Here is a 24,842-nt window from a genome sequence, read left to right as displayed (position 1 = left end):
TGTCAAAGTTTATTTTGACAAAGAAATCAGGAATCCATGCGTTTGAGAGGTCTTCAAAAAGCTACTGGGAGACAAAGATAAAAAGCAGGGGCCCGGGCCGGGCCCGGAGGGCGGCGGCCGAGACACTCGGACGCCCACAGCCGTACCAGAGTGGGCGAGGTTTGAGACCCGGCTCTGCGTCCAGTTCCAGCTTCCTGCAAGCGCACCTGCTTGGGCCCTTGACACCCACAGGAGAGACCTGGCTTGAGGTCCAGGCTCCTGGCTTTGGCCTGGCCCGAGCCTGGCTGCAGATGGGAGATCTTGGTCTCTGTTTCAAATAAACTGTTTAAAAAAGCTGGGACTCAAGATGCTTACTTATCGCATTCTTCGTAAAACAGCTGCACGGCTGGCTGAGCCCCCTGTGGCGGAGGCACACAGTGGGATTCTGACATGCCACGACCAGGCTCAACCCTGACAACGCGCTGAGCCAGACGCCGTCGCCGCCGCCACGTCCATGCAGCTCAGAGCCTGGGCAGAGACTAGGACACAGGGTGCTGGCGTCCAGGGGAGCATGGGATGGGAGCCAGCACCAAATGGAACTGATGCCCCTGAACTGTACACTTAACAGTGGCTAATAAAATGCTACTGTGTATGCATTCTCCCCAATGGGGAAAAAAAAGTTGAGCTTAGATTTTAATCAACCAAGACCCCTCCTGAAACAGCGCTGGAGAAACAGCCGTCCTATAAGTGTGGCCTGCAGGCTGCCCAGGGCACAGAGATGTCCCTACTGCCTCTGGGCGGGTGCAGAGCTGCTAGCTCGGGAGCCTGGAGGAGGAAGCTCACGACCCCACAGGCTCAGAGGGCCTTCTGTCACCAGTGTGCTGCGTGGGCCAACACAGGCCCGCGTGGGTGCAGATGAGCTCCCTCGGGTTGCTGAAAACGAGCCAACCAGTCACAGCCTGGCTTCCCTCACTCCCCTGCCAGATGACGGAACAGAGGTGACAGTTACATGGGCGATAAGACAGTGCAGTATTTTCAAGTGTCCTGATGTCCCCTCTCCCACTGTAGCCCTAGGCCTGGACATTTCCTCCCAGCGCTCACACTGAGACAGATTTGACCAGCACATCCTAACACAGTATTTTGGGTAAACTGCCTCTCATCCAGGAAATTCTACAATGTTTTTGCAAATCTGTCTTATCTTGTAATGTAAGATTCCGAGGTCCATTACTAGTTGTAATAATAATTAGAAACTACCAATGTTAGCTGCATTTTAAAGAAAGATACATGTATTTATTTGAAAGGCACTGTGACAGAGATGGACAAGAGAGAGGGAGAGCGAGAGCATCTATCTTCCATTCACTGGTTGACTCCCCAAATGCCCACAACAGCCTGGTCCAAGCTGGGAGCCAGGGACTCCATCTGGGCCTCCCACATGGGTGGCAGGGACCCAACTACTTGGGCCATCATCTACTGCCTCCAGGGGCATCAGCAGGGAGCTGGACTGGAAGTAGAGCAGCCAGGACTTGAGCTGGCGCTCCACCATGGGATGTGGGCGTCGCAAACCTCAGCCTGACCTGCTGCACCACAATGCCACACCTATTGTTTAGTACACACACACACACACACACACGAAGGCAGAGTGACAGAGAGGGAGAGACTGAGAGATCGTCCATATGCTGCCTCATTCCCCGGATGGCCACAATAGCCTGAGCCTGGCTGAAGCCAGGAGCCAGAATCTCCAGCTGGGGCTCCCACGTGGGTGGCAGGGGTCCAGGTCCCCGGGTCACCTTTGCTGCTTTCCCAGGCGCATTAGCAGGGAGCTGGACTGGGACTCTGACAAGGATGCAGGCGTCCGGGTAGTAGCCGGCCTGCCGTGTCACATCAGCCCACCTGATCCCTATCGCTTGAACTTCGCAGGTGAGGAAAACGGACAGAAGATCACAGTTGGGAGCTGACTTCACAGTTACCGTATCCGGGGCTGAGTCACAGGTCGGTAGCAGAATTAGGGTTCCGGGTGTAGGGAGCACTCCAGGATGGAGCGCGCCTCCTTCTGGGGACAGAGACAAATTCCCACACCAAGAGGGACTTCCCGTGCGTAAGGAGGTACCTTGTGGGGATGTGGAGCCCTCATCACGGGGTTCACCTCCACGGACACTTCATTTTGCACAAGGACAAAGCGCTGGCTCTGTATCTAGTGACTTGTATCTTGTACCATGAAGGGTACAAGCGTGCCGTGGGAACTGTCTAACTGACGGCCCCTGCACCTGGCTGCACCAGGTACCTGGTGCACATCTTAGAAGACTCCGCCCCGCCCCCATCGGGTCTGATGCTGGTTAAGACTCATTTATTTGAAAGGCAGAGTGGCAGATCTCCAACTGGTGGTTCACTCCCCAAGCAGCTGCCACAGCAGAGGCGGGGCCAGGCTGGAGCCAGGAGCCAGAACTGCAGCCGGGTGGGTGGCGGGAACCCAGCGCTTGAGCCCTGATCGACTGCTCCGCGGGCGCAGCGTGGAGAACCGGGGCCTGACCTGCCGCGGCTCCCTGCCGCCCCACCGCAGCGGCGGCCCCGGGATTCACGCTGGGAACAGGCCCTGGGGAGCGCACTGAGAACCCGTGCTCTGCCTCTGCCCAGGGACAGGAACGACCTCATTCAGGACAGGAGCTGTTTTACCCGTTTTTATTAAATGGCCACTCGGTGAGGGTCGTTGCTGCTGCGATCACGGTCACATCCTAGGGCCGCTCTGCTCGGCCCCGTGTGGCGACCTGTCAGCACCGCCCGGCGCGGCAGGCCTCGGCGCCCTCCGGGCTACAGTTTGCTGTTCAGGAGGCCGGGCCTGGTCTTGACGGGAAAGCCGCCGTCAAAAGCCGCGTTCAGGACGTCGTGCAGGCAGCTGGCCAGGACGAAGCTCAGGCCCTGCCGCACGCTGCCTGGGATTTCCTCGAGGTCCTTCTCGTTCCTCTGCGGGAGGATGATCTGCTTCAGCCCCGCCCTGTGCGCCGCCAGCACCTTGTCTTTGATGCCGCCCACCTAGGGGAGAGGAGAAGGCCGAGGTCTGTGAGGCCCTGGAGCGGAAGGGACGCCTGCCGCCCAGCTTTCCCACAGCTAACGCCACGAGCTGGACACCCCCAAACCCCCTTCCCTTCTGTACAGCCCTCGGGTGCTCGGTAATAGTGGCCCAAATGCTCTTTTTACGCTCAACTCTTTTAACGGGAAAAAAACTGTAACTGTCTGACAGGCACGGTGCCTCTGTCAGAGTCCCCGTCAAAACCTGCCGAGGTTAACGTTTCCTCTGTGCGACCACAGTCCTGACTTACTAAAGGTTTACTGATTTATGTGAAAGGCAGAGGAAGAGAGCGCATGTGCGAGAGTGCGCCCATCCACTGGCTCCCTCCCCACATGCCCACCCAGCCAGGGCCCCAGAATGCCATCCAGGTCGCCCACCCAGCGGCAGGGACTCAGGCAGCTGAGCCATGCTCTGCTGCCCCCCGGGTGTGTGTGAGCCGCAGCTGGTAAGAAGCAGAATACTGGGACCTGAACCCAGGTGTCCACCCCACAACCCCGACTTCAGGTTGACTCTGAAAACGCTTACGTTACTGTGACCAGAAACACCGTTCATACAGAGCTTGGCTGAGTGTCAGGATCGCTTCTTTGTCTATGGATTTAAAACCATGACCTCTGTGCTAAAGACAAAACGTACCCCAAACCACCTAGGTTTATGTCGTGGTTTGAATATGTCCTTTGTGGTACCGTCAAATGGAGCACAGGCTGCCCCGACTGGGTAACATGCATGGTAGAGGTGATGCTCTCTGGCCTCCAGGCCCAGCCATGAAAAGTAGGAGCTTCTACCCGATCTCTCGCACGTCTGGACAAGAGAGCCACGTGTGTAAGGAAGTCTGGGCTTGGCACCATCTCCCACGGCATTTTTAGGAAGCTGACGTCCAGGACCACGGGGAGAAGTTTTATCCCTGACAACCGGTGAAGGCCAGAGGCTGGAGTCCCCTCCTGGCAGACATAAGCCCTTCTGACCCGACGTCACCATGTCCTGGGAAACGTTCCTGACTGTGTGACGCCTGCTCGTTTTCTTGTTGGCTAGAACTCCTGTCAGATGCTGGATCGGGAAGACTTTTACTGTCATTTTTCCTGGATAGTTCTCTGACCGGTTCTAAAACCACATTTTTAATCCAAAGCTTTGTCTTTTTTTTTTTAGATTTATTTATTTATTTGAAAGAGTTACAGAGAAAGGCAGAGAGAGATAGGTCTCCTCAATTGACCGCAATGGTCAGAGCTGCACTGATCCAAAGCCAGGAGCCAGGAGCCAGGAGCCCCCTCCGGGTCTCCTACGCAGGTGCAGGGGCCCAAGGACTTGGGCCATCTTCTACTGCTTTCCCAGGCCATAGCAGAGAGTTGGTTTGGAAATAGAGCAGCTGGGTCTCGAACTGGTGTCCATCTAGGATGCCGGCACTGCGGGTGTGGCTTAACCTACTACGCCACAGCATTGGCCCCCAAAGTTTTGTCTTATCTTCTGCCCTTGGACTACTTTCTCCAAGCTCAGCAGGTCTTTAAGTGCCACTCTTCCGTCTGTGTTTCGAGGCTATGGCTGGTGCGAGGGAGCCTCTCCATGGGGCAGGACTTGCCCTCAGAGCAGGGGGTCAAAAAGAAGGCCCGTCTGTTCTACAGAGACCTGCAGTGACCCCTGACTTTCCACCTTCTCCTCCCACTCCGCTCTTGGTCTGCTGGACTTCTGCGGGGAAGATCTCATCTCCGCCTCCGATTCTCTCTCCAGCCAGGACCGTTCCCCTTTCCCAGAAACGGGCTGAGCTGTCCGCTGCCGCACGCCGCCCGTTGTTCAGGGGTACAGACGTGCCCCACCACCCTGACCCAGGCCAACGAAGCCAAGAGTCTTGGTCCGTGAAGCGCCTCTGATTTCCTCTAAGGAGCACGGTCAGTAGGAAGCAGCAGCTCCTGGGGAAGGGGCAGGAAAGGGCCCAGCCCTTCCTTCCGGGTGCAGACCCCGGATGTAACAGACAGTTCAGAACGTAGCTTCCGACGGGACGGCTGGATGGCTACCGGTCGGGGAGCCGAGAACTCACTGATCTTAACTGGTGATTCTGTGATCTACCTTCACCACTCCCTCGCTCTGCCGCCAACCTCACACCCTGCCCGTAGACTGGCGCTGGGAACTCGGGCCTCAACAGCCTCAACACTCGCTCATGTTCTGCTGGTTTTATCGTAATGCGTTCATGAGCTGCAAGACCCCACGTGTATTTTTTCAGTTTATCAATCGATAGGATTCATCTTTGTTACAGCTCCCATTCTATACCAGTTTTTCCATGACTACAGTAAAAACTACAGTAACTATCAGAGTGATACGCGTCCTGTGAGAGGCCGCAGAGGGATCTTAAAAGGTGAGAACTGGCCTTACAGCCTACCAACAGCTCCTCGCCTGTCTTACACACACGTCAGCTGTGAGCAGTTAACAACCAGAGCAGCGCCTCCAATCTCCATGTGGGCTGCTATTCCTGATGAACACACTCAAATGTTTCCCTCAACAGGTTTCCTTACAAGAGAAAAAAGAAGAAAATTACTAGCTTTTCTTTTTTTTTTTTGATCAAGATTTTCAAATGTGAACTACAGGTAAAAAATCTTAATGTACATTTAAAACCAAGGTTTTCAGGGCTGGCGCTGTGGCATAGCAGGTAAAAGCTGCTGCCTGGCTTCCCAAATGGGTGCTGATTCGAGTCCTGGCTGCTGTTCTTCTGATCCAGCTCTGCTGTGGCCTGGGAAAGCAGCAGAAGATGGCCCAAGTGCTTAGGTCTCTGCACCCGTGTAGGAGACCTGGAAGAAGCTCCAGGATGCTGGCTTTGGACGGCGCAGCTCCGGCTGTTGTGGCCATCTGGGGAGTGAACCAGCGGATGGAAGACCTCTCTCTCTCTCTGCCTCTCAGTAACCCTGCCTTTCAAATAAATAAATAAATACATCTTTAAAAAAAAAAAACAAGGTTTCCATAGAGAGAAGGTAAACAATTATTAACATTTTAAATACTACTAAAAATGTAAGCAGAAGCTCAGACAGCGGAATTGGCTTTCTCATACTCACCGGAAGGACAAGCCCTCTTAGGGTGATTTCTCCGGTCATGGCCACATCTGAACGTACCAGTCGCCCACTGAAAAGTGAGGCGAGACAGGTTACTATGGTAACTCCTGCAGACGGGCCATCCTTGGTGACGGCTCCAGCTGGGAAGTGCAGATGGATGTCTGTGTTGTCAAGAAGATCAAAACTTCCAGAAGCTTTAAAAAGGAAAAAAAGATTTTAATGTAGAAAAATTAAACCTGTTTTCGTATTTTGAAAATCAGAGACCAAAATGAATGTTTTGGGTGAACGACTCCTTCAGAGTATTAACGGACAGTACAGTCGGAGTGAGGGTCCAGGAGACGGTTTCCTGTATTCTAAGTAGGAGAAAAACCAAGCAGATCTCCTGAATTAGTTTCAGTCTGGGCATTAGCCCAAGAGTTCGAATATGGAAGTGGACTTCCCACAGGTTCAGAAGCAAGGTGTATGCTCCCACGACGGTGTAACTGGTCATCCAAAGCTGCCGGCTCAGTGTCTCTGAGGACCGTGAGAAGCTCCCCGGGGCTCGCAGCCACCCGTGGCCTCCCGCGTCTGTGTGTAGGTCGCGTACCATTGGTCAGGTGGTATTTCTTTGCGTTGCTGCGGAGCCAGCTGATGGCAAGATGGGCAGACTCCTTCATGACGTCCCCCAGCTGGCCGGTCAGGGTCAGCTGGCCTTCCCCATCCATTCGACTCGCTTCCACAAACATGATTTCCCCCCCCAAGGGGGTCCAGGCCAGGCCAATCGCTACTCCTGGCTGACTCAGACGTTCGGACACCTTGAAAGATGAGAAAGATGATCAGAGTTCCGTCCGCAAGTTCTGTCTGGCCGCTCTGATCACGCTGCCCTGCCAGCTGTTAGGTCCCAGAGTACTCAGCACCTAACGTGACCCGAGTCACACGCACCACTCGCGCATGCTGACTGCTATCTGGCTATCCGGAAGAACCGCCCGAACTTCCTCTTTGGCACTTATGGGAAACAAAAGCAATGTTACCTTAAAATCTGTCTGAATGACTTTGCTTTGTAAGAGCCAGGCCCAGCTACCCACGCCCCAGCGTTCAAGGAAGCCAGCAGCTGAGTCTACCTAGGCTGCCTATTTAGACGTGCTCTTGGGCCTAACTTCACTTTCAGTGACGAGGAATTCATTTCAGAAAGCAGAAACCCTTTTACTAACATATAAAGAGTGCTAGTTCCAGAGGGCTTGTGTGAGGGTGTGCAAGGGTGCTTCAAAACGTTGTGGGAAACTGAATGAAAAGGTAAATTTTTAAGAAGTTATTTTATTTATTTGAAAGGCAAAGGCAGGGATGGAGAGGGGGAGAAAAAGGGAGGGAGAGAGAAGGAGAGCGAGCGAGCGAGCGAGTGAGCAAGAGAACGCAACAGAGTGCTCAATCGATCTTCCATCTGCTGGTTCACATCCTAGATGCCTGCAGCAGCTAGGCTGGGTCAAGCAGAAGCCAGGAGCCTGAAACTCAATCGGATCTCCAATGTGGAAGGGACCCAAACACTTGAGCCACCACTTGCTACCTCTTAGGGTGCACACTAGCAGGAAGCTGGAATTGAAGTAGAGTCAGGGGGTCGGTGCTGTGGCGCAGTGGGTTAAGCCACCGCCTGCAGCACCAGCATCCCATATGGGGACTGGTTCGAATCCTGGATGCTTCACTTTCGACCCCGCTCAGTGCACCTGGGAAAGCAGCGTAAGATGGCTCAAGTGCTAGGCCCCTGCACCCATGTGGGAGACTCACAGGAGGTTCCTGGCACCTGGCTTTGGCCTGGCCCAGCCCTGGCCACTAGAGCCAATTGGGAAGTGGACCAGAGGATGGAAGATCTGTCTTTCCCTGCAATGCTGCTTTTCAAATAAATTAAAAAAAAAAAAAAAAAGAGTCAGGACTCGAGCCCAGGAACTCTGATAGACGTGGGGATCCCAAATGGCGTCTTACTGCTGTCTGTAGGCCAAAGCCAGGGCACCCAGGCTCACAATGACCTCTGATTTGATGGGAGGTGTTCCAATGGGACTGATCCCTAGCCTGCCTGATTCACGTTCCCAGACACAGGAGAAAGAACTGCAGTCACTGGGACCTGGGATCTCCGTGGTCAAGGCGGATAATAGTTATTAACAAGGAAAGAAACCTTCATTTCTTAAAAATTTGTTTATTTTTTAAAAATTTATTTTATTTATTTGAGAGGTAGAGTTAGAGACAGTGAGAGGGAGAGACAGAGAGAAAGATCTTCCCTCCATTGGTTCACTCCCCAAATGGCCGCAATGGCCAGAACTACGCCGATCTGAAGCCAGGAGCCCGGAGCTTTTTCCCAGTCTCCCATGCAGGTGCAGGGTTCCAAGGCCACCCTCTACTGCTTTCCCAGGCCGTAGCAGAGAGCTGGATTGGAAGAGGAGCAGCCGGGACTAGAATCGGCGCCCATATGGGATGCCGGCGCCACAGGTGGAGGATTAACCTACTGCGCTGTAGCGCCAGCCCCTAAAAATTTATTTATTATTTAACATGTGAAAAGCCACAAGATAGAGAGGGAGGCAGAACGAGATCTCCCATCTGTTGGCTCATTCCCCAAGTATCCACAACAGCTGAGGTTAGGCCAGGCCACAGCCAGGAGCCAGGAACTCCACCCAGATCTCTCACATGGGTGGCAGGGACCCAACAACTTGAGCCAACACCTGCTGCCTCCCAGAGTCTGCAGTGGTAGGAAGCTGGAATTGAAAGCAGAGCTGGGACTTGAAACCAGGTACCCTGTCCAAGGTGGGATGCAAGTGTCCCACAGTGTGCCAAGTGCCAACGCCAGAACCTTTAATTCTCAGCCTTGGAGGGCATGTGTTCTGAAACAGTCCAACACACCCTATTTCCATGTACTTCTTCAGAAATGGAGTTCGCATCACTTTGAACTTGAAGGCTAAGAGATACATGCTCCTTCCCTGCTCTCAAATGCAGGTGGTTTCCCAGCATTCTAACCTTCTTAACCTGAACAATCTGTGTTCTTTTAATAACTGACTCAACATCATAATTTTTTTTTTAAATAGAGCTTTTTCTTAGTGCACTCATAGAAGGAGGTTTTTTTTTTTTTTTTTTTTTTTTAAGATTTATTTTATTTATTTGAAAGACAGAGTTACAGAGAGAGGTAGAGCCAGAGAGAGAGGTCTTCCATCTGCTGGTTCACTCCCCAGATGGCTGCAACGGCCGGAGCTGCGCCGATCTGAAGCCAGGAGCCAGGAGCTTATTCTGGGTCTCCCACGCAGGTGCAGGGGCCCAAGGACTTGGGCCATCTTCTACTGCTTTCCCAGGCCATAGCAGAGAGCTGGTTTGGAAGAAGGGCAGCTGGGACTAGAACCAGTGCACATATGGGATGCCGGCACTGCAGGCCAGGGCTTTAACCCACTGTGCCACAGCGCTGGCCCCCAACATCATAATTTCAAAATCTGCCAGGACCCTCCTATCAGCTTCTCTTTCCATTACTGGTTTGTGGAGCCATCAGTTCTATTAGTCAACATAGGCTGAGGCCTGATGTGTACAATGATTTTCCCACTAGAGGTCAGAGGGGAACATGGGCAAAAAGTTCACTTTTGTTGCTTAGCTTCCAAGGTCACAGGCAGACTGGGGAAGTATATAAAATATCTAAAGAGAAATCTAGGGGCCAGCGCTAATGATATAGCGGGTAAAGCCGCTGCTTGCAGTGCCAGCATCCCCTATGGGCACCGGTTCTAGTCCCGGCTGCTCCACTTCCAATCCAGCTCTCTGCTATGGCCTGGGATAGCAGTAGAAGATGGCCCAAGCCCTTGGGCCCCTGCACCCACATGGGAGACCTGGAGGAAGCGCCTGATTCCTAGCTTTGGGTCAGTGCAGCTCCAGTCATTGCGGCCATTTGAGGAATGAACCAGCGGATGGAGGATCTCTCTCTCTCTCTCTCTGCATCTACCTTTGCCTCTCTGTAACTTAGTCTTTCAAATAAACAAATAAATAAAGAAGTCTGTTTTTTTTTTTTTTTAAGAAGTCTAATTAATAAGCCTGTATCCTACAGTGTATTCTGCATTGATACTTCAATGACAGTATTGGAAGTACTGGACTGAAGCAGTGAATATGTACAACTCTGTGACTCTCCCAGGCCATGAGAGAGACTGAGACTTCACATTCACCCTGCAGTCTGTTACCAAGGCCCTGGAGCCAGGCTCTGTTACAGGTCACTGCGGTGCGCAAACAGGCGCTCCTGGTACTGACGAGCTACGTAAGGACATCAACATGCAGAGCTCCAACAAGGTGCTTACGGAGTGCTTGTATCTGTGGGAACCCTGGCGAGGCGAGGGTCCCTGTCTGGGGAGACAGGGCAGGTGTTATAGGAAAAGATGAGCAGAATTCTAAAATACAGGTAGGAGTTTGCTGGCCAGAAAGCATCCCAACAGCAGGGCCGGCAGCTGCCAAGGGATAGAGATGTGAATGATTTGATGGCCTTCGTCTTGGGGCCAGCCTTGCTGTCACACCAAAGTAAACCTGAGCTGTCAAATGGCTGTGTTATGTGTGCAGGTCTGCTCGGTGGTGACGTTTACAGCATCAACTGCTTACTTTTACAGCCCATACAGCACTTCTTATGCTCCCGCCAGCGCTGTCACCACAGTAGCTATCCATCTGGCAGCTTCTTTAAAGTCTCTGTACTGAGACCTGAGCCTCCAAGTCATAAATATTTGATTTTTCTAGTTGTGGATTTGTTTCAGTAGCAGTTAGAAGGGAAAGGGCAGATTCTGGTTCGCTTGGAGAGGTATGGGGTCTTCCACTACTGTATCTTCAAGCAGGACTGCAAAGCCCCCCAGTGGTCTGACCCTCACACACTCCCGAGAACCATTCCCCTTGCAAACACAGCACTGACGCTGGTAAGGATATAAACGAACACTTGATGTTGAGCAGATGCACTTTGTAAATTACCCATTACATGCAGAAGCTGAGGAAAAATGTAGTTCAGTCACTTAGGGCTGATGGTCATCAGACCACCATAGACACAGGCAGAAACCCCGGTGAACCAGGGATGGGAGGTCGGTGCAGCGGCTTGTTGCCACCCGAGATGCCTGCATCCCACTGAGTGTCAGGGTCCAGCCCTGGCCGGGCCACTTCTCATCTTCCTGCTAGTGCACATCCTGTTGCTGACTCAAGTACTGGGCCTCTGCCACCCGCATGGGAGACCAGTACTGAGGTCTAGGCTCCTGGCTTCAGCCCGGCCCAGCCTGGCTGCTATGAGTGTTTGTGGACTGAACCAGTGGATGAACAATTTCTCTCTCTCTCTCTCTCTGCCTTTCAAATAAAATGAAATAAATGAAAAATTTAGGGGAAAAAAAAGAGATACACTTTCAGACACCAGGTCTGTTATTCTAAGATGCTCTTTATAAAAGACCAAGTAGCTACTGGATCTTCCTTTCAGATTCATGTTGGTGAAAGTATTCACATGTAATAGTTCCGACGCTACAAGGAAAATAAGCTTTTTAGTGATCAAAGACAGCTGCGAAGCAGTGTTTACAACATGTCTCATTTCTGTTCTTCTGGCCCCTTCTCTGCCGCCGCTCCAGGAATGTCAGCAATGCTTCCAGACCCGACATCAGCTGAAACGGCTGCAGAGAGTTTATGCAACAGAAACAGGCATCCATCTTGTTTTTATTTGTAGCTCAAGTTAAAGTTCTCAAAGAACTGCTGGGACATACTTTTTCTGGAGAGCCTAGATAAAGGCCACCAGACATCCAGGCCCAAGAGCCTGTTTCTGTCTTCACTCATGAAATTGCTGGTTATCTAAGAATGAGAGAAGGGTTTGGTTTACTTTCTCAACCAATAAAGTTCTGCTCAAGTTCTTCCAACATCTAAAAATTCAGATCCAAACATCTTAAGAATTCAAACAACCAACACGATGCCTCTGATCCTATTGTTCCTGTCCCCCTGACTTACTGCCAAGAGTAAACAGTTCCATTCTTGTCACTGAGAGCTCTGTGGAGAGACGCATCAGCTTGAATGACCAATTCAGAACTTGGATGGACAAGACGGGTGTGGGGACTATCTCTCCTCTCCTCAAATATAAAAACTTGAGGGCGACTGTTTCTATTGGTAATCATTTCAAATGTTAGATGCAGAGATTATCTTCTGCTTAATTATCAGATTTATTTCTGAAAACCTTGTTTCTTCAACAAGGAAGAGCTGATGATCAAGCTAAAGTCAGGAGTATAATCTAAGCCTTTTCTAGTAACTGACCTATAAAAGGTCATCTAAACATTCCATAAAATATCTCACAATGCCCTTAGCAGTCATAATTGTTTTAAATATTTATTTATTTGAAAGTCAGATTTACAGAGAGGAAGACACACACACACACACAGAGAAAGAGAGAGAGAGAGAGAGAGAGAGAGATCTTTCATCCACTGGTTCACTTCCCAAATGGCGGCAACAGCTGGAGCTGGGCCACACTGAAGCCAAGAGTCAGAAGCTTCTTCTGGGTCTCCCATTTGAGTGCAGGGTCACAAGCACTTGGGTCATCCTCTGCTGCTTTCCCAGGCACATTAGCAGGGAGCTGGGTCAGAAGTGGAGCATCAGGAACTCTAACCGGCACCCATATGGAATGCCAGTGTCAAAGGCGGCAGCTTTACTGGCTATGCCACAGCGCCAGTCCCTAGCAGTCGTGTTGTTTTTAAAAGCTACTTTTAAAAAATGTTTTATGTGGGGCCAGCGCCGTGGCGCAGTAGGTTAATGCTCCGCCTGCGATGCCAGCATCCGATATGGGCACCGGTTCTGTTCCGGTTGCTCCTCTTCCAGTCCAGCTCTCTGCTGTGGCCTGGGAAAGCAGCAGACCATGGCCCAAGTGCTTGGGCCCCTGCACCCGTGTGGGAGACCAGGAGGAAGCACCTGGCTCCTGGCTTCGGATCGGTGCAGTTCCAGCCATTGCGGCCATCCGGGGAGTGAACCAGTGAATGGAAGACCTCTCTCTCTGTCTGTAACTCTACTTTTCAAATAAATAGATAAAATCTTTTAAAAAAATGTTTTAGGTATGTATTTGAGAGGCAGAAAAGAGAGAGACAGACAGACACACACAATGTTCACTCCTTGAATGCCCACAAAGGCTGGGGCTGGGCCATGCCGGAGCCGGGAGCCAGGAGCGGGTCTTCCACATGGGTGACCGGAACCTAATTACCTGCGCCATCACCACCCCTTCCAGAGCCTGCATTGGCAGAAAGCCAGAGTCCGGAGCAGAGCTGGGACGTGAGCCCAGTGCTTGGATCCTGACACAGGTGTCTGAACCGCTAGGCTCACCACCTGAGGCAGCAGCCATTTCCTACTACCTGTTCCCATTAGCTGCTTCTGCTCCATCTAAGGGCTCAGACCTTCCCCTGGGAGGCCCAGTTAGAGGAGAGAGATGGAAGTGAGCGTCACCCTCACGGGAACAAGATTCCTGAAGGGTGCCACCTGGGCCTGCACTAGCAGCACTATGAAGTGAGGTCTGTGTTTCCGGATGCTTGTATCGGGCCGATTTCCCACCTCCTCAATTACACATACAAGAGGGATGCAGACTTTCTCTAAGAAAGAAAGAGACAGACGCTTCTTTAGAAGGAAGAGACGGTTTCTAAGGCAGAGAGTATGGCCAGAGTCTGGCTCCCTGCCATAGTCACATTGTCCCATTAGGCACCAAACACAGTACCACGTGGAAAACAAGTTTCCAATGTTAAAGCAAAATGCAGCCCCTGAAAACACCCAATTCCACCCCCCCACCCCCACCCCCACCCCCCACAGCAAGCAGCCAGCAGAGGACACGGAGAGCACCACCAGGAGCCAGCAGGATTACCTCCATTTCATACATCGGGGGCCCAAGGATGTCTTTCAGTGCATGGAAATCAATCAAAATCGGCATTTCCGGAGGCAGGGCCAACTCGGCAGTGTCACTCACAGATTCAGGTTCTGCATCTTCTAACACGTGCTCCCTGCAACCTAAGAAAGAAACATTTACTTACAAGATTTGTAGGCTTGAAAATTCATTATCAATAAATATCAAACAGAAGCATGGTGCACTTCAAAAATTCACTTTATGTATCTGGGAAATGCAGGTAGTAGAAGAATTAGTCTTTTAAGTATTGGCAACTTCCTTGTTTATTTACTTCTACTTGTTTATCCTTTATCTCCCTCATTAAAGTGTGAGTTCCAGGAAGGCTGTGACATTGCCTGTCCTCTTTTTAGCCATTATATCCTAAAGTCAAGAACAATGCCTGGGGGCTGGCACTGTGGCGTAGTGGGTAAAGCCTCCACCTGCAGTGCCAGCATCCCATATGGGTGTCTATTCGAGTTCCTGCTGCTCCATTTCTGATCCAGCTCTCTGCTATGGCCTGGGAAAGCAGTGGAAGATGGCCCAAGTCCTTGGGCCCCTGCACCTTTGTGGAAGACCTAGAAGAAGCTCCTGGCTTCATCCCAGCTCCAGCCGTTGTAGCCATTTGGGGAGTGTGGATGGAAGACCTCTCTGTCCCTGTCTGACTTTCAAATAAATAAATAAACCTTTAAAAACCAGGCTTTAGAGCCAGACACTGAGTGGTCAAATGCAACAGGTTACTTTGTACAGTTTTCTGTCAGATCAATATATCCCAGGGCTTGTCACAACACTTTTAATTCTCTCTTCACAGGAGTTTATCAGGTGCCCCCTGTTTATTATTATTTTTTTCTTTATTTTCATTTTATTTGAGATATGGAGAAATCTTCTATCTGTTGGCTCACTCCCCAAATGCCTAACACAGCCATGGCCATGGAGCCATGAACTCAATCCATGTCTCCCACATGGGTGGCAGGTACCCAACTACTTGAGCCATCACCTGCTGTGGCCCAGGGAGCATATTACTAGGAAGCTGGATCAAAAGTTGACCTGGGACCTGAACCAGGCACTCTGATATGTGGGCATCTTTTTTTTTTTTTTTTAAAGATTTATTTATTTATTTGAAAGTCAGAGCTACACAGAGGGAGAAGGAAAGGCAGAGAGAGAGAGCGAGAGAGGTCTTCCATCCGTTGGTTCACTCCCCAATTGGTTGCAATGGCCAGAGCTTTGCTGATCTGAAGCCAGGAGCCAGGAGCTTCTTCCGGGTCTCCCACTCAGGTGCAGGGGCCCAAGGACTTGGGCCATCTTCTATGGCTTTCCCAGGCCATAGCAGAGAGCTGGATTTGAAATGGAGCAGTTGGGACTCGAATTGGTGGGAATGTGGGCATCTTAACCACTCTGCCAAACGCTGGCTTGAGGTGTCTTTTTCTAATGGGCAAAATGAACTTGAAAATGATAGTATGCCCTGTAAGTAATGCCCCTTCTGTAGGCATATAGCTCAACTTGAAGGCAAACGTAACTGGCAGTGCATGGGTAACAACATGCTACCTGTAATAGGCAATCCTCTTATCACCTGAGGGCCAGTCCTGGTCGGCTGACACCTTGCCAAAGTCAGCCTAGACATGTAGGAAGTAGACTGAACCAACTTATCAGACCACCTCCTTTTTTAAAAAATTTCTTTTAAAAGATTCATTTATTTATTTGAAAAGCAGAGCTACAGAGAGGCAGAGGCAGAGAGAGAGAGAGAGAGAGAAAGAGAGAAGTCTTCCATTCACTGGTTCACTCCCCAGATGGCTGCAATGGCCGGAGCTGTGCTGATCTGAAGCCAGGAGCCAGGAGCTCCCTCTGGGTCTTCCACACGAGTGCAGGGGCCCATGGACTTGGGCCATCCTCCACTGCTCTCCCAGGCCATAGCAGAGAGCTGGATCGGAAGTAGAGCAGCTGGGACTCGAACCGGTGCCCAGATGGGATGCTGCCACTGCAGACGGCGGTGGCTTTACCCACTATGCTACAGCACCGGCCCCCAGACCACCTTCTTGATTGGCTTCTGCAATTCTAGTTTGAGTAAAGAAAACGTATTATAAAATATCTGACCAGAAGCCTAAAAGGAACAGAGCTTAAAAAAATGTAGGCAGGGCCAATGTTAAGGCACAGCAGGTTAAGCTGCCACCTGTGATGCCAGATCCCATATCAGAGTGCCAGTTCTAGTCTGGCTGCACTGCTTCCAATCCAGCTCTCTGCTAAGGCACCTGGGCAGGCAGTGGAAGATGGCCCAAGTATCTGGGCCCCTGCACCCGTGTGGAAAGACTCAGATGGAGTTCCTGACTGCTGGCTTCAGCCTAGCTCAGCCCTGACTTGGGGAATGAACCAATGGACAGAAGATTCATCTCTCTCTCTCCCTCTCCTTTGCTCTCTGTAACTCTGCCTCTTTAATAAGTAAACTTTTTTTTAAAAAAAGTAGGCAGTTAAGTAGCTGGTTATATTCTGTCTTGTTCCTAGTCCTGTTTTTCTTTTAGTTTTGCCACAACTCTTCTACTACTTCTTGTGCTATATCATGCATTGTCTTAAACACTTCATCTTTGTTATATCCTTTCCTTCTGAAGATTATATTAATACATAACACGTAAGTGCACTTACCACCACCTCTACATATTTATTTTTGTTTGGCTATGGTTCTTTCATTCTTATACCTTTTTGTCACTAATCCCTTTCCTTCCAAAAGTACACATTCAGTACGCTTACTGAATGTGTTGCACAGGAACAGACCCTAGTCTGAGGCTCTCACAATACCTGGGCGCCACTAAGGGGCACAGCGTGGCCTTTAGGGTGAGGGGTCCTCCGCCTCTACTCCACTGGGCTCCTCTTCCAGAAGCAACCGTGAGTGATACAGGAGAGAAAACACACACTTCAGGTCATCTCCCATATGATGGCTCCTTGCCGGACAAATGAAGCTACGGAAAGCACGAACCTTCTCACTCCCCAGCTTGGCAGGACTGCTCTACGAGTGGAAAGGTGTGCCCTGTGTAGCCTGCGAAGTGCAGCACGCGTACTGTATCCCGAGTGTAGGCTTTCAGTCGCACAGTCCAGCACCCCTGGCCTTGATCTTGTGAGGTTTGGCTCAATTCTTTTTTCAGAAGCACACTCCCACTCCCATTCTCCAAAGTTCTCCTCTATATTTGTTTTACTGAATCTACAATTACTGCACTACTCAGTAGCTTATGGAGAGAGGATATTTCTGCCCGTTGTTCGCAATGTATTGCAAGCTGTGTCAATGCCCTAGGGTGGGAGAGCACTCCGACCACCAGCTGAACTCCATGAAGATTTCAAGGAACAGAAAGCAGGTGTCACCGCATAATTAAAATTCATGCACAGAAAGAAAAGCACTACTTGTCTGAGGTTACTATACTCTAAAGGCACAAGCTGGTGGTACAGGAAACTTCAGCCACTGCACAAAGAGGCTGCAAATTTCTCCAGACTGTGGCGCTTTGTGACAAGCTTGTCTGAGATCTAATTACTGTTGCCAGTCTGTAGTTCATGATCACAGGAGGAGGCAGAGCTGGATGGCTGAAAGCCAACCCACAATTATGTAACCAATGCTTTAGGCCATCTAGTCCTTTTCCCAGTGTGGTGCTGAGTCCAGTGCTCTGAGCACCGAGGGCGTGGGGGAGGGAGAGCTATTTCTAGTGCAGCTAACCCTTATAATATGAAAGACGGCAATCTGGGCTCAGCAACTGTGTTATAAAAAATCCAGGGAACTCAGGACTCATCTGCACGTCAGAATGTTTCATCACCAGCACACAAGCCTACAGAGTTAAAACTCCAGTCCCTGCTAACTGGGAGAGAGAGGGCAACATCAGATTTTAAGAATCAAACACAGGGCCAGTGCTGTGCTACAGCGGGTAAAGTCGCTGCCTGCAGCGCTGGCATCCCATATTGGCACAGATTCGTGTCCTGGTTGCCCCACTTCTGATGGAGCTCCCTGCTAACTTGCCTGGGAAAGCAGCAGAAGATGGCCCACGTGCTTGGGCTCCTGCACCCGTGTGGGAGACCTGGAAGAAGCTCCTGGTTCCTGGCTTTCAATTGGCCTAGCCCCAGCAGTTGCAACCGTATTAGGAATGAAAAAGCGGATGGAAGACCTCTCTCCCTCCCTTCCCTGTAACTCTTTTAAATAAATAAAATAAATCTTTAAAAAAAAAAAATTGGCTGGTGCCACAGCTCACTAGGCTAATCCTCCGCCTATGGCGCCGGTACCCTGGGTTCTAGTCCTGGTTGTGGTGCCAGATTCTGTCCTGGTTGCCCCTCTTCCAGCCCAGCTCTCTGCTGTGGCCCGGGAAGGCAGTGGAGGATGGCTCAAGTGCTTGGGCCCTGCACCCGCATGGGAGACCAGGAAGAAGCACCTGGCTCCTGGCTTCGGATTGGCACAGCATGCCGGCCGTAGTGGCCATTTTGGGGGGTGAACCAATGGAAGGAAGACCTTTCTCTCTGTCTCTCTCTCTCTAACTCTGCCTGTCAAAAAAAAAATAAATAAATAAATAATAATCAAACATTGGGGGCTGGCGTTATGGCGCAGCCAGTAAAATGGCATGCAATGCTGCCATCTCATATGGGCACTGGTTTGTGTCCCTGCTGGTCCACTCCCCACCCAGCTCTCTGCTAATGGCCTGGGAAAAGCAGCACAAGATGGCCCAAATGCTTGGGCCCCTGACACCCACATCAGAGACCTGAAAGAAACTCCTGGCTTCCTGGCTTTGGCCTGGCCCAGCACTGATGGTTGTAGCCACCTGGAGAGTTGAATCAGTGGATGGAAGAGATTCTCTCTCTCTCTTTCAAATAAATAAATAAATCTTAAACAAAACAAAACCATACACTTATGTGATACAAACTAAGAGTAAAGAAATCCTGAATTTTCTTTTTTTTTTTTTCTTTTTGACAGGCAGAGTGGACAGTGAGACAGAGACAGAGAGAGAGGTCTTCCTTGGGTGTTGGTTCACCCTCCAATGGCCGACACGGCCGGCGCGCTGCAGCTGGCACACCGTGCTGATCTGAAGGCAGGAGCCAGGTGCTTCTCCTGGTCTCCCCTGGGGTGCAGGGCCCAAGCACTTGGGCCATCCTCCACTGCACTCCCGGGCCATAGCAGAGAGCTGGCCTGGAAGAGGGGCAACCGGGACAGAATCTGGCACCCCGACCGGGACTAGAACCTGGTGTGCCGGCGCCGTAAGGTGGAGGATTAGCCTGTTGAGCCACGGTGCCGGCCAAGAAATCCTGAATTTTCATAGAACATACACTTTGAGTCCTCACTGAAACAAACAGTAACAAGCAAAACATCATCTTACAAAGTTGCCATTCAAGGAATGAGGTCCAGGTGACCTGTGAACCCTGAGTCCCGTGCACAAGCTTTCAAGCACTCAGCTCTAGTACCCCTTCTCCCTGGTCACAGGGGTTGGCCCCAAGAGGAGACAGTGGCACAGTCCCTAGGACTCCAACATCAAGCAAGATACACAAGGAAGAAGAGAAAAAGTTTAACTTCTCAACATAGCATGGACTCTGCCTCATAATCTCCTGCTGTAATTGTACGGTTCTTCCTTATATGCCCCAATCCTGGAATAAAATGATGGTTCTGAACAAAAGGTTAATATTCATGTGAAAGCCTGATTATTTCACTGAGAAGCAAAGAAGCTTAAATTATAAAATCAAGATACCATTATCAGGTTACTCAAATAAAGTGAAGAAGTAGAAAGAAGTTTAAGAAATGCCATATGGGGGCTGGCACAGTGGGTTAAAGCCTGGCCTGCATTGCTGGCATCCCATATGGATGCTGGTTTGAGTCCTGGCTGCTCCACTTCCTTTTTTTTTTTTTTTTTTAAGATTGATTTATTTATTTGATAGAGTTACACAGAGAGAGGAAAGGTAGAGAGAGAGGTCTTCCATCCGATGGTTCACTCTCCAATTGGCCGCAACGGCCAGAGGTGCACTGATCCAAAGCCAGGAGCTTCTTCCGGGTCTCCCACACAGGTGCAGGAGACCAAGGACTTGGGCCATCTTCTACTGCTTTCCCAGGCCATAACAGAGAGCTGGATTGGAAGTGGAGTAGCCGGGACTAGAACCGATGCTTATATGGGATGCTGGTGTTTCAGGCCAGGGCATTAACCTGCTGTGCCACAGCACTGGCCCCTGGCTACTCCACTTCTGATCCAGTTCCCTGCTGGTGCACCTGGGAGGGCAGCATAGGATGACCTGAGTCCTTGGGCTCCTGCACCCACGTGGCAGACTTAGAGAAGGCTACTGGCTCCTGGTTTTGGATCAGCTCAGCTCTGGCCATTATGGCCATTTGGAGTGAACCGGCAGATGGAAGCCCTCTCCCCCCATAATTCTTTCAAATAAATAAAATAAATCTTTAATCCAAAAAAATAAAATGCCAAATGGTCAGTGTTAAAGAAAATGAGGAGATCTCAAACATTGCTGCTTAGGGAAACACAACAGGCCCAATCTTTCAGGAAAGCAACTTGGCAGCACAGACTAATCAGCACAGTCAGGTGCGAATACTCATAACCGCACTCAGTGGTTGTGTTCTGCAGCGATCTCTCTTTAAGGACAGACACCAGTATCTGCAGAGTCACCGCAGTGCTGTCTACAGAGTTGTATCCACTCATAAAATTCTCAGTCACTAAAATTGTGTTCTAAGTATTTTCTAACTAATACGAAAAAAAACCATTCGAAACAAGGTTAAGCTGGGGAAAGAGGATAAAATTTCCAGCAGCCTGAGTTCTACACGAATATAATGTACAGACAAATGAAATGATCTAGTCCAAAATGTTGTTTTCTGCATTGCTAGGTACTAGTACATGAAACAGGCAGTAAATAATAATAATTGTCTCTGACACTGACTCTGGCTTCCTCACTGGCCTGGAACCATGCTGACCTCTTCGCGTCTGGTTTTCTCATCGGCAGACCCAGAACAATTGCAGAGCCCTCCAAGCGCTGCTGGGAAAAGTTACGATGAGAGGCACTGAGTTATATTATCGGAGTAATACTCACAGTAGAGATGTCTAAAGCTCAAGCTTTTACTCCATAATCTTTTCATTGCAAGACAGCAAAATGCCTCTGCAAAACTAATTCCACATGGGGCCCCACAGACAGGGCACTCTGGACACAATTACACGGTGGCTGGGAATCAAGTCACAGCAAAGAGAAAGATGGCACGTCGGTGCTCTGTGCTATGCCATTACTATGACATTTCATATACATGCTACCCATTCAAATTGTTTCTACATGGGGCCAGCGCTGCGGTGTAGTGGGTAAAGCCGCCGCCTGCAGTGCCAGTATCCCATATGGGTGCTGGGTCAAGTCCTGGCTGACCCACTTCCTATCCTGCTCCCTGCTAATGGGCCTGGGGAAGCAACGGAGGATGGCCCAAGTCCTTGGGCTCCTGCACCCGTGTGGGAGGCTGGGAAGAAGCTCCTGGCTCCTGGCTTTGGATCAGTGCAGCTCCAGCCGTGGTGGCCAACTGGACAGTGAACCAGTGGATGGAAGACCTCTCTCTCTGCCTCTCCTTCTCTCTCCATGTAACTCTGACTTTCAAATAAACAAATAAATGTTAAAAATTTGTCTTTACAAATCATTTTAAAGCATATTCTAAAAGCAATAAAGGGCTATTAAACAGAGGTCGAAAAGAAAGGAATGGAGAACTGAAATGAGAACAAGCTAGCTCAAACTCACCCCACTCTGAGTACTTCCCCACCTAAAGAAAAACAGCCTGAAGGCAGGAGAGGGCTAACACGAGTTTAAGTTGGTTCATTCTGCGCACACAGTGCCGAGCCCTTCTTTCTGCAGCCTGTTCGGAGTGTAACTCAGGCCACAACGAAAATCTATCAGCACTAAGGCAGCAGCCAGGGCAGCACCAGCAGCCAGGGCGGCACAGCCTGTGCTAATGGGCAATGGCCGCTGGTACGCCTGGCCCTACTCTAGTGATGACATCACCATGGCTATCCCAGGAGATCCTCTGGCTTTTCTTAAGTAGCTGTCACTCGGGAACACACACTTTCTCCTGACCACAGGGACAGGATTTCAATGAAATTAGGCCCAAGAAGCAAAGGATTGTTGTGGGAAGGGGAGAGCAAGGGAGGGGCGGAAAGGGGAGGTAAGGAAGGAGGCTGAGAGATGGAAGGTGGGGGGGGGGGGAGACAGAGAGGGAGAGAAAGAGAGAAACACAATTTGGGAAACTCCAGCTCTCTGTAAGAAACAGGTTCCTTGCCTTGTGAATGAATCTTGCAGCAAACTTGGTGTCTTATGGCAGGTGATGGAAGCAAATGGCAGCAGCAGGGAGATGAGGACTGCAAAAAGCCCAGCAGGCTTTCCCGGAATGTGGCAGAAACCCACGCCTGCCTGGCCACAGATATCTCAAGTTACCTATAACCCCGTTACTCAAGGCAGAACACTGTTAACCTGAAGCACACACCACACTTTCAAGTCCAGTCTCCAGAGCTGAAAAGCTCAATTCTAGGGGTAAGGGGCTAACGGGGATCCCTTCTGGCTGCACTATGAAAGAAGTATGCACTTTCACAAAGAGCAGGGTAGGGATGCGGGAAGGAGGGGGAAAGGGTGGGCTGTACAAGAATACTGTCAGAGGGGCCGGCGCTATGGGGTAGTGGGTAAAGCTGCCGCCTGCAGTGCTGGCATCCCAAATGGGCACCAGTTCTAGTCCCAGCTGCTCCTCTTCCGATTCAGCTTTCTGCTATGGCCTGGAAAAGCAGTAGAAGATGGCCCAAGTCCTTGGGCCCCTATGTCCATGTGGGAGACCCAGAAGAAGCTCCTGGCTTCAGATTGGCACAGCTTCAGTCATGACGGCCATCTGGAGAGTGAACCAGCAGATGGAAGACCTCTCTCTCTGCCTCTCTGTAACTCTGCCTTTCAAATAAATAAATCTTTTTTTTTTTAAAGAATACTGTTAGCTGCATCCAAGAAAACAGGGTCCAGAGGTGGGGTAATTCTCCAGAAAAATGATTATTACTGCAGTCATGCTAACTTCTCTTTGGGAAACAGTTCCTTGAGAACATCTAGGTTGCAGTCTGAGGCTTAGTGCAATTCAGGAACAGTCGGGAACTCCAGAAGCACAGGGTGGAGCAGGAAGGTGGTGATTAAGACACCTGCATCCCACACAGGAGTACCAGGTTCAAGTCCTGGCTCTGGGTCCAGCTTCCTGCCAGTGCAGATCTCAGGCCGTGGTGATGGCTCAAGTAACTGAGGTCTTGCTACTCACACAGTGTGAGTGGTTGCATTCCCAGCTCCTGATTTTGGTTCCAGCCCAGACCCAGGTGTTGCAGGCATTTGGGAGTATAACAACAAATTCAAGCACTCTCAAATAAAAACAAAAATTAAAATTAAAAAAGCATATAATAAAACTATGATATATTAAATTCCAAAAGTTAGGCAGAAACTCAAAGATCTGGTCCAACTGTTGACTTTAGAGCCAGGGAGACTGAGGGTGAACAAGAGGATAAGCAAACTGCCCAAAGTGCACAGGACCAGAGGCAGTCTGAGGCCCCCTGATGCCCAGCACCAAGTCCAGTCTAGGAAGGCCACCTGTAGCTCGGGAACTCCTTGCAAAGGAAGGAACCTGGTGGCAAATTTAGACAAGGCTATTTACTTATTCATTACTGAAAATAATCTCTACACAACTGCTATCACATCTCTCCCATGAAAAGACATTCTGGAAGTGCACCAAGTAGATCACTGGGTCTCATCTAGGGCCCCGTCTGGGTTGCAGGTGTCTTCCTGCCTTCCGTGTCTTTTGCGGTTCTGTTAGTTGTAAAACTGTTAGTACGGGACATGGGACTTGTCCACAGGAGTAGAAGCAAGTTTTTTCCAACAGAGACCTGATTCCTCCTCCCTCCCTCCCCATGAAGCCAGTTTTATGACTCCTAACAGACAGACTGCAGCATTCCTGACTGCTTTCTGGATTATCTAGGATCTTACTGGTGTTCTCTGCGAACGCATTAAAATCTCTGACAGCTGCCACGTTATGCCTGTATGCTAATAATGACTTGACCACCATCCTTTAACACTGGACAAAACGTTTGTTTCTCAACAGTGGCAGTGAAGTCACATGTTAGGTTAAAATACTTTAGGGCCTCAGACAGCCGGCTTAAATTTAAAACAAAAAAAACATGAAATTTCCAATTTTCAGATCCTCAAAAATGTCCGAGAGAGGCACAATTGACCCCGCCCCCTGCACCTCTAATGAGCCTTGGAGTCAGCTGGCCTGGGTTTAAAATCTAGCTCTTCAACTTGAAAACTGTAACTCTGGGAAAGTTCCTTAATCTCCTTTTTGAAAAGCTGCTTTTATCATGGTAAAATTATATTTATAAATTATAAAAACCTGATATTTATCATTTTAAGCATTTGCAAGTGTACCCCTGAGTGTCATTAAATTATACTCACAAGGTAGTGGAACCATCACCACTGTAGACACCCAAAACTCATCACCTCTCGAGTTGACCCTGCATCCATGAAGGAGTAAGCCCCTACTTCCTCATCCTTGCAGCCCTAGTAACCACCATTCTAACTTCTGCTTCTATGGATTCGACTGCTTTAGGCCCCTGACCCAAGTGGAATCATACGGTAGGTGTCCTTTCGTGTTCAGCCTGTTTCACTTAACATCTGTTTTCTGGGTCCATCCATGTTGTAGCTTATGATTAAATTTCACTCCTTTTTATTCAGTCATAAACACACGTGGTTTAGCCATTCATCTGTTATGTCATTTGGGCTGTTTCTACCTTGTGGCTAATGTTAATAGAGCTGTGATGAACAGGAATGTGCAGATACCTGTTCATGTCCCTTTTAATTACTTTGGATATACACCTAGGGTTGAACTGCTGGATTCTATGATAGTTCTGATTTAACTTTTTTTTTTTTTGACAGGCAGAGTGGATAGTGAGAG

At 49.9% G+C, this 24,842-nt stretch overlaps 1 protein-coding gene across 1 annotated transcript in view; it reads right to left on the bottom strand.

Moving 5' to 3' along the window:
* Nucleotides 1–2,639: 2,639 nt before the first annotated feature.
* The window catches only part of LONP2 (lon peptidase 2, peroxisomal), a 111,270-nt gene continuing 89,067 nt past the window's right edge, over nt 2,640–24,842 (bottom strand). The window contains exons 12-15 of the mRNA XM_062177981.1: nt 13,895–14,037; nt 6,659–6,866; nt 6,076–6,266; nt 2,640–3,006 (exon numbers count right to left, since the gene is read on the bottom strand). Of these exons, the coding sequence (XP_062033965.1) occupies nt 2,785–3,006; nt 6,076–6,266; nt 6,659–6,866; nt 13,895–14,037 (764 nt within the window). The 3' untranslated portion in view covers nt 2,640–2,784. The remainder of the gene's footprint in view (nt 3,007–6,075; nt 6,267–6,658; nt 6,867–13,894; nt 14,038–24,842) is intronic.

This window comes from Lepus europaeus, chromosome 19 (assembly GCF_033115175.1).
Source record: "Lepus europaeus isolate LE1 chromosome 19, mLepTim1.pri, whole genome shotgun sequence".
Taxonomy (NCBI): Eukaryota; Metazoa; Chordata; class Mammalia; order Lagomorpha; family Leporidae; genus Lepus; species Lepus europaeus.
This window is presented reverse-complemented; position numbering and strand designations above follow the sequence as displayed.